The 10395-nt window shown below is 39.8% G+C and overlaps 1 protein-coding gene across 4 annotated transcripts in view; it reads left to right on the plus strand.

Annotated features, from left to right (window-relative positions):
• The window catches only part of MYLK4 (myosin light chain kinase family member 4), a 91831-nt gene extending 81673 nt beyond the window's left edge, over positions 1–10158 (plus strand). For all 4 annotated transcript variants that reach the window (XM_047734811.1, XM_047734813.1, XM_047734812.1 and 1 more), the window contains 3 exons: positions 1929–2007; positions 5973–6041; positions 8697–10158. In XM_047734811.1, coding sequence (XP_047590767.1) covers positions 1929–2007; positions 5973–6017 — 124 coding nt within the window. In that variant the 3' untranslated portion in view covers positions 6018–6041; positions 8697–10158. The remainder of the gene's footprint in view (positions 1–1928; positions 2008–5972; positions 6042–8696) is intronic.
• The last annotated feature ends 237 nt before the right edge of the window (positions 10159–10395 follow it).

Genomic DNA, 10395 nt, shown 5'->3' on the forward strand with positions numbered 1-10395 from the left:
ACATCACTGAACAATAGGCAGTGAACAGATGGAAAATGTCAACTCTATCAAATCTTTGGTGGGAGAACTCTACATTAACTGAGAATCTATTAGACAGATATGCTTTTATGTGTTATCTGATTTAATGCTCTGGATTAAATGAAGACATGGAGGCTGATAGCATTCAAGCAGTCACATGGCTAGCACAGGGCAGAGTCATAGCCACGCTTCGTGGCCTCCAGTGCCATGTCATGCCTGCTCCTTTGGTCTGAGCGATTCACTAATACCAGAATGACAACTGGGTGAGTGTTCAAATCAATAGTTGGATGAAACTATGGTCAAAACCTGATACCACTATCATAGAATAAATTTCTGGGTGCAAAAATAAACTTGAAACTGTACCAAAATTTTAATTATTTGTACTATGTTATTGTTTATTTTTTAATAGTCAACTTTTAGAAATTTATATTCCTACAGTACAGAAATAATAATTTTTGGCACTGTCAGTTATTGGAATGCTTCAGGAGGTCCAATACTGAAAATTTATGATATTCAACAAAATAGCACTTCCAGGTGAGGTTGGTGGAGGTCAAGAGTTTCAAAAAAAATTATATCTGGCTGTTTAAGGTCCTACTAATGGTGATGTTGTCACCAAGTTATTAAACTTTCCTTCATGGATTCAAGTTAAGAGTTACTATCTCTTCAGATCTTTTACTTAAATGTTCAGTATCTGACAGAGCAATTTCACTGAAGAAATCTACAAACTGGAGCTCCATGCCCATTGGAAACTACTTTCTTGATACTATTTTAGAAGTAGGCTCCAGGCTGTTGCACTCACTTATAGTTTCTATTTTGAAAGGTTATTTGGTTTAAGGTCATAAATGTTAGCATACAAGACAAATTTATAAAACTTGGAATTAGAAGATAATATCATCTTTATAATTCTTTCCCATGTTATTTTTTGAAATCGTATAAACCTTTGCTGGCTCAAAAGGATATAGTTTCTTTGTAAAGGTATCTAATGAACTCTCTCTCTCGGTACTTACATTAACTCTTTATTTAAGTCTTCAAAATTTCTTTTTAAAAAATATTTATTTATGGGGCGCCTGGGTGGCTCAGTGGGTTGGGCCTCTGCCTTCAGCTCAGGTCATGATCTCAGGGTCCTGGGATCAAGCCCCGCATCGGGCTCTCTGCTCAGCAGGAGGCCTGCTTCCTCCTCTCTCTCTCTCTCCCTGCCTCTCTGCCTGCTTGTGATCACTCTCTCTGTCAGATAAATGAAATCTTAAAAAAAAAAAAAAATATTTATTTATTTAATTTGGGAGAGAGAGAGAGACAGAAGAATGTATGGGAGGGGTAAAGGGAGAGAGAAGGAAAATCCCAAGCAGACTCTGCACTGAATGTGGCAGAGCCTGACATGGGGCTCAATCTCATGACAGTGAGATCACGACATGATCAGGACCAAGAGTTGGAGCTTAACCAAGTGTGCCACCCAGGCACCCCCAAAATTTCTTAATTCAAAAGTTAGTGATGCATATTATTCAAGAGCTTTAATATGTAAAGTCACTTTTACAATTATCAAGAATCATTGTAGCATTTTATTTTTGGAATAGTAAGTGTACTTTTATTTTTTTTCCACTGATGGATAGAAGTTCAAATCATGAAGCTCAAGCATGGCATGAAAAATGGTTACTTGTGTTGGAAAGTGGATGTTCAACTATGAACAACAGTTTTGAATTATTTGCCTCACTTGTCTCACTGCTGTTGTTACCCTGACTGGATTTGATAGTACCCTACAATCATCAATGATAGTTCCAGAGAAGATAGAACTGCCTGTGAATTTGACATTTGGCCATCTGGTCTCTCAAAGGCAATGGCCAGAGCTGAGGTGAATGACAGATTCAGGCCTCCTTAGTGTGTCTCTGCTAACAGCCTTCCAAATTTCCCTTTAGCTGGAGAATAAGTGCAAGTGAAGCTCTCAAACACCCTTGGCTGTCAGATCACAAGCTCCACTCCAGACTCATCACACAGGTAACGGGGGCTTGTCGCTTTTCCTCCTCTTTTCTACCTGACCTCAGTCTCTTGGTGATCAGAGGCTAAAAGCATCTTAGTCTCATATGGGGTTCTGTCTAATTCCATCTCTCATAGCCTTCCAATTTTGTGCTAATGTTGAACTGCTTAAAATGTTTTTATTGAGCAGTTGTGTTTTTTTTTTTTTTAATAAATACTTCTTACATAGTTTAGGAGATACTATTTTCAGCATAACTATTTATTATGTTTATTATTCAATCATTATACTCATTATGATATAAATTACATCACTGTACTATGCGCACACACTTATACACATATATAGTCTAGAATATATAAGCAAACAATATTTTGGAATAGATAGGTTAGTGTACATTCAGGATAAATGAGCCTTCCTAAAACAGAACTCAGAATTTTAATGTTTATGGTTACCTTGTTCAGTCTTCTCTGGGTACCACAAAGCTGTAAGACTCAGGTTGATCCAGATAACAACATAAATATATGTGAAGGAGACTCTTACCAAAGACTGAATGAAGATGACCTAAGTACTTGTGGGTTTTTTTCTTTTTTTTTTCAAGTTTCTAATTAAATTCAAGTTAGCTAACATAGAGTTTAATATTAATTTGAGGTGCAGAATTTAGTGATTCATCACTTACATGCGATACCCAGTGCTCATCACAAGTGTCCTCCTTAATCCCATCCCTCATCTAGCCCATTCCCCACCCAACTCCCTCTAATAATCCTCAGTTTGTTCTCTAACCTTAAGAGTCAGCTTCCTGGTTTGCCTCTTTCTCTTTCTTCCTTTTCTCCTGAGTACTTGTTGCCAATAATTGAGCCCACACTCTGTGTTAACTTCGTACAATGAAATTCCTAATCTACTCTTACTGCCTCAATTGCCATTTATGTTCTAATAGCCATCTGCCTCTTTAGCACAGATTCTTTTCCTAAGTTTCCATTTGGATCTTCTCAGTCCTAAACTGAACTTGTCTTCCCCAACTCCCTCCTCCTCTACCATCCTCCAAGAATGGCTCCCACTGAGTGGCCTAAGCCAGACCCCCTGGGCTTTGCTGTTTCCTTCCTCACCTTCATCCTCCCATCTCGTATTTAATTTATCTCCAAGTTCTATACATTATTTTCTCTAATTACTTCTAGAATCTGTCTAACCTTCTCCATCCTGTTGGTTATCCTGGCATATGATACCCCTCATCTGAATTACTGTAACAGCCTCCTCTAGACTTTTCCACCCACATCCTTATGGATCATACAAATAACACAGAACCAGAAGTGTAACATTTAAGAAACTCAACCAAACATTTAGGATGTTTAACTGGCCAAGATATATAGAGAGGCAATAAGTAATATCTGTCCTCAGGCCTCGTTGGGGAAAGTCTAATTTGAGCATCAGTTAAGATGGTGGTTGTCATGCCCTGGAGCCATATGCGCTTGATACACTTTCATTTCTTCCATCTCTGCTCCCCATCCTTCCTACTCCCCAGGGTTTTGGAGTGGAGCTTTTTCACTGACCAACAAACCTTGGAATGACTATGTTTCAGGTACTCATTTTTTCCACGTCCAGTTTTTATTGAAATTAACTTTACTTCTAAATTCAGCATCAGAACTAAGTTTTATTTGTGTCTGAATATACCTTTCCTTGATAATTGGTACTGATGTCAAGTAAAAATAGACTTTTTACCTAGTTGGTACCTCACCCAGACTACATAAACTGCTTATTAGGGTTACCAACCTATTTTGGGCCAATTTTCCACCAATGTATTTTTATCCAAGCTTATTGGTGTCCAAATACACTTTAACGTGGTAGGACAATATGGAAACCATGGCAGATAAATAATGACATTATACAGTTTAAAAAGTGCTTAAAATATTTTTAAACCACATAACAACAACAAAAATCACCTTTTTGTTATTCTGTCCAACCATTGGTACCTAGGTGAATGGACATTTCAAGAATGATGGGGATTTGGAAAAAAATTTCCATTGTAGAAATCTAGTTAGTTATCATTAAAGTTATAATTATATGGCACTGTGCCACGCACTGTTCTAACTGCTTTACAGAAGTTAATTCATTTACTCCACATGCCAATTCTCTGAAACAGGTACTGTTATTCTCCTCATTTAGATGAGGAAACAGAGGACAGAGGTTAAGTACTTGTACAGGATCCCACCAGGCGAAAATGATGGAGCTAGCATCCCAGTGTAGGCAGGCAGGCTCTGGAATCTGAGCAGAACTTCACCACTCTGCTATCCTGCTGGATAATGGGCTTCTGGGCAAAGGGGGCCTGATGATGTTTCCAGAACTCTTTACGTTCTGTACATTTTTGGTGTTACTAAAAGCCAGTATTCAAGCTTAATGTATTTTATTTTTCAAGGAAATATTAAGACTAGATTTTTCCAGAAGATTCATTTTTGGAATAATCTTGGTTCTGATATGTTCTATAAAATCAGAATTTAACTTTGTGTTGAGAATTTAAGTCTTATCCAAAACTATTCACTATTTAAATCTAACTTTTATTTTTAAAGTCTTTCCAGAACTTTTATTTATCTCTTTTAATTGTTTCATGCTTAAAAGCACTTACCATTCCTTAACCACTATAGCCTGCCTATAATCAGTCAGTAAATTTAAGAAGGATTTTTCCCCCCAGGAATTAAAGCCCTGTAGCTCTCTGCCTTCTGTAGTATGCTCTTACATTTCCAACCATCCATATATAACCCATCTTCCATCAGAAACAGCTCTCAGCTGGAGTGGAACAAAGCATTTCCAAATTACAAATCTGTTAGAACTCATCAAGCACCTACTGCAGACTTAATAAATGCTTTGGGCCTGAAGGAAGGAAAACTGAACAACTATGACATTGTTTCTTCTTTGCCAGAACTAATAAATCTATCTTTCCTTCCCATTCCCAGCTTTATGATCTTAGATCATGCCCTTTTTCCAATTTACTGAACTAATAAAATACCTTAGAACATGATATTCTACCTCTGTCCATCTGTTCTCTAATTCGCCAAATCATTACTTCATTAATGACAACTCTGATCATCTTACTGTATCACCAAAAATTCTTCCAGTGTTCCCCATCGTGCACATCAAACACACACACCCAGCAGTTAAGGCCTGCTATGATAAACCCTGGTCTCAGGCGTCTAGTCCTGTCTCCGCTACTGCTTCTAGCTTAGTCAAAATCCCTCTGTTTCTGATTCTGAGAGTGATGACAAGGGAAAGTGGGGACATGCTCAAGTTGGACCCTGAATGGTCAATGTGTCTGTCAGAGGGTCATGAACAATGTGGGCTTTTTTTTTTTGTAATTCTTTTAATTTTTATTTTTTTTTAAATTTCTTTTCAGTGTTCCAGAATTCATTGTTTATGCACCACACACAGTGCTCCATGCAATACGTGCCCTCCATAATACCCACCACCAGGCTCACCCAACCTCCCACTCCCTTCCCCTCCAAAACCCTCAGATTGTTTTTCAGAGTCCACAGTCTCTCCTGGTTCATCTCTCCCTCCAATTTCCCTCAACTCCCTTCTTCTCTCCATCTCCCCAAGTCCTTCATGTTATTTCTTATGCTTCACAAATAAGCGAAACCATATGATAATTGACTCTCTCTGCTTGACTTATTTCACTCAGTATAATCTCTTCCAGTCCCATCCATGTTGATACAAAAATTGGGTATCCATCCTCTCTGACAGAGGCATAATACTCCATAGTATATATGGACCACATCTTCCGTATCCATTTGTCCATTGAAGGGCATCTTGGTTCTTTCTACAGTTTGGTGACTGTGGCCATTGCTGCTATGAATAAACAATGGCTTTTAGAACATCTCTCTAAGAGCATTTTCTACTCATTAGCCGGTCATTAACTCTTCAGGTGTTCTCATACATTAGGAATGAAGTGATAAAAAAAAAAAGTTCTAATCTTTCTCTAAATGTTTTCTGGTTTTCCTAGAAGAAGAATTGTTGCTCTAATGAGAAGAACCTTGTGACCAAATAGCCATGGAAGGCACCCATTTGAAAGGTTGGTCTTGGATCTTTTCCTAAAGAGATGTTTTTGCAAGCCTTCAGAGAGAAGAACAAGAAATAAGTCAAATGTTTGTTACACTATGTGGGAAGGAGGGCAGTGTTTCTGCAGAGAGGGAGGGCCCTGATTTTAGACTGCTTTGTGTACAACATGGATCTGCCATTTTCTAGCAGGAAAAACCCATTTCCTTATTTATGGATTGAGCATAGTCTTACTTCCTATGCTTGTTGAGTGGCTCCAACAAGATAACCCAAGCAAAGCCTGCAGACCAAGGCCTGGCACATAGAAGGTGCTCAATAATTAGCTCAGGAGACGTTAATAACTGAAGAGGACAGTCTCTGGTAGTCCTCACAATTGTGTGGGATCAGAGGAAGTATTTGTATTTTTTTTGTTTTTCATATTGATGGGAAAACCAATCTCAGAGACTCATAGACTACATAACTCCCCCAAAGCTGTGCTGCAAGTACGTGGTAGAATGTGACTTCTCAGTTGTCTCTGAATTTAAAGCCCATGCTTATTTTTCTTCCCTGAGCTGCCTTCTGGTATTGGCCCATTCTTGGACCTGGAGTAATCACCACTTCATACAAAGCTTCTACCCTGCTTAGAATTTTGTCAGAAAACATAAGCGATAGTTTTACACATGAACACATTTGATTATATCAATAAGCTAGCTTAATTTATGCTCTGAAGGAAAAGCCTAACACAGTGTACTTATTACAGAGGACTTTTAGGAATCCCAATATTTATATTGCTGTTGGGGGCCCATTTACCCTCCAGCAAGTCAGTTCTCTAATTTGGGACAGTAAGTCCATGGCCATTGTTTCAACTCAATTTTAACAAATGTGTAAGACCTTCCAGTCTGTGTTCTTGCTGCCCACTGGTCTTACTCTTTTATTCTGATTGGTATTTATTCTGGTCTGAAGTTTTGGTTTGTCTGTTTGACTTTATATTCTTGTAAAGTGCTGAATCTTTCATAGAATAAGATCATGCAGAAACAAATCAGTAAATCGTAACAAAGTTACCGACCAGAGTTAGGAAAGCATTCAGTCTTTGGTGCATGGGTCATTTACTTAGAAATCTGTCACTTATCTAGAAATCTATGAAACATCAAAAGAAAGCCTTGGGCTTCCTACTTACAAAGACCATTCTCATGTGTCAAAGTAAAGTTTTTGGGAAAGTAGAAGAAAGCTTTACATCTTGTGAAAATGCAGAGAAGGAAAGTACTCTCCATGCTCCGAGGCCTGGGTCACTGGGCTTGCTGAGGTGCAGACCAGCCTTCCCTGTGAGTGGTGGGCACCAGAGTTCGCAGGCGGCTCTCCCTCCAAATTTCATCCACAGTGACCACAAACCTCAATGGTTTGCCACAAACTGCATTCCCACCATGAGCACTGGAGTCACTTTTGAGGCCTGGTAGGAATGAATTCATTGGGTGACAGGAGGTTGCGTTGCAAGGCAGGCCTGTGACTAGGGTCCAGCAGGGAAAGAATGAGGAGGGAATGATAGTGGGAGATGGTAGAGTCCTTCCATGTCACGTTGGCGCTTTGATCAATGTGATGGAGGATGGTGGCAGTCTAAGAGGTGACATTCTACAGAGGAAAAAGACATGTGAGCCAGTCACACTGGTGCTTGGATACCGTTTTGGTTGGAATTGCTTGATGTGACCTTTCTCTGGGCCCGCCTCCAGATGGTCACTTGGACTGGCTGCCTTCCTCTCCTCATTCCCTCCAGCTCCAGTTAGCCACAGAAATTTGCACCTTGGTTGCACTGCAGGTCGGGGAAGAGCTGTTTCAGGTCCATGGGATGTGGGCACTTCCTAGTTTACTTTTTTCCTTTTTTTTTTTTCAAATTAAAATGTAAGCTTAAGATATTAACTCTGAGTGCAGCCTCATTTGAGAAGTTTTTTTTTTTTTAATCATTTTTTTTATAGTATTTCCTGCCAGGATAAGATGGGGGTTTTGGCAAATTCTGTTAGGAGTAAAACCAACTTTGTGATAATATTGATTTTTAAAATCTGGTGGTTGAAGATTATTCCTGTGGAAAAAGAATGACTTCCAGGCCCTATGAATAAGGCCGGATCCACAATGTAAATTGAGGCATATAAATCCCCTGCAATTTGTTAGAGGTTTTTTGATGCGTTGAGGAAACACTAAAAATCAACCCAGTGGCATTTCTCTTTGCGTTTCCAGTCCATCTTCTGCCAATCTGTGAAATAAAAATTGAGGATATGTCCTCAGATCCATAGGAGTGATGTAGGCCTGCAAACTGTGTGGGCCCATGTCACACATAGTCATAATGCAAATGAAGACGTTCCCACGCCCGCTTCTTGATGTCACCTTGATGTGGGGTCAAGCTGACAGGATGGACAGTGTGGCAGAAATCTCGGGAGCTGGCTAGGCTTCATATGAAACAAAGCGGCCTTGTCCTTCGATCTTGCAAATAGTACGAAAATATCTTGCATAAACTGAAAAAATAAAAACCCAACCCAACTCTGGTAAGCAGTGGAATCCTGCAAGGGGTTTCTTTTTTTCCTTCTCACACGCACACATGCATTATAAAAAATCCTGTGTGGTTTTCCTAAGGGGCACAACCAACTAATTACAATTTTAAAAGCCCTGCTGAATTAACAAGAGTCATATTTTGTTTGCTTTGCAGGAAAACTGCTGCGGTTGCTGCTGCGTTGGGAAGATTTTTGGAAAAATCAGCAGTTCTGATGCCTTGACCCCAATGATGACGGGTGGCTATGGGGGCTGGGGGTGACGCTGCATTTGAACTTGGAGCACCCAGTTCAGGGGGTGCCTACTGCTGTGGTTCTGGGGGTGTAGACAAGCCCCATGCCCCTTTCCTCACATCCCCACACCCCACGGTAGGACACAATTGGGAAGATGTTTCCTTGACATCTTGAGTTTTCAATGTTTATTTTTTTATTTTAGTCGCTGGGATAAGGGGTACATGATTTCTGCTCTTTCTCAGCTTACTAGAACAATCAGACTGGAGATTTACTGGAGACTTTTAAACCTGGAGGATACCTTGAGAGGGAGAAAACTGCTTCCAGTCCTTAAGCTATGCCTTTCAAAGGGGTGATCATATCACTAGAAGAAAATTATGTCCTTTGTACCTTTGAACACTTGGTTTCTCAGATTTTGTTTTTTTGATTTGGTCTGAAATCAGGTGACTCCAAATGATAAATAATTTGCTTTCTGGAACTTGAGCTGTCTCTGAATCCTGAGGCAAGAGGCATCAGACATCGTGTCTTCCATTTATTCTGAACTTTTCTCCCAGTTCATTGGTTTCTTCCAAATAGCAATTCTACTTTCAAATGAGTGGCATGCATTTCACGAGGCACTCTCTGCTCTCTTCTGACTGAGCATTCATGAGATGAAAGGCATTAGTTTTCACCACTGGAGCAAGAGGTGTTTGCTTATGGCTAGTGTTTAGAATTTAGAATAATGGTAACAGTCACAAGAGCTTTCCTCATGCTGCTGTTGTCAACGAGAGATGGGTCATGAGCATCCCAAGGAAGGATGGCACTTTGCTTCCAGTGTTGAAACTACTTTGACAATAATGCTCAGGTTTCTGGTTAAATTCCAACATTTCTGAAGCCCAATGATCTCACATGGCTCAGTGGTTGTGAAGAAAGAACACTCAGAAATCAGAGGTGAGGCAAACACTCCTGCTCACTCTTTGGATATGAGAATGATTCCAGTTGGAAGCTTCTTGTTCCTGAGCTCATGTGCCATCTCATTACGGATTTTTAATAACGGAAGTGAGCCCTACCATATATAGCACAGAAAGGCGAGGGCCTCTCAAGGGTGAAATGTGTGTGTCATTTCTTGATGAAGAAGAGGCCGTGCAGAGCCACACGAAACTCCTATCACACATCCAGCCTCATGATCACCATTCAGCTTCTTTTTTTTTTTATAGATAAAAACAAGATGCTCATTTTATTATCAACAGTTTTTCCTTTACATGGTGTCTTCTTAAATCAATTCTTAATTCTTATTTATTTTTTTTATTTTTTATAAACATATATTTTTATCCCCAGGGGTACAGGTCTGCGAATCGCCAGGTTTACACACTTCACAGCACTCACCATAGCACATACCCTCCCCAATATCCATAACCCCACCCCCCCTCTCCCAGCCCCCTCCCCCCATCAACCCTCAGTTTGTTTTGTGAGATTAAGAGTCACTTATGGTTTGTCTCCCTCCCAATCCCATCTTGTTTCATTTACTCTTCTCCTACCCCCTACCATTCAGCTTCTTAAGCTGTCCTCCTAGTTCCCATTTCCAAATAACTCCTGTGTTGAGATCAGCTATAAAAATGCATTTTTAGCTGTAAATGGTTCTAGGCT

Source organism: Lutra lutra, chromosome 6, assembly GCF_902655055.1.
Source record: "Lutra lutra chromosome 6, mLutLut1.2, whole genome shotgun sequence".
NCBI lineage: Eukaryota > Metazoa > Chordata > Mammalia > Carnivora > Mustelidae > Lutra > Lutra lutra.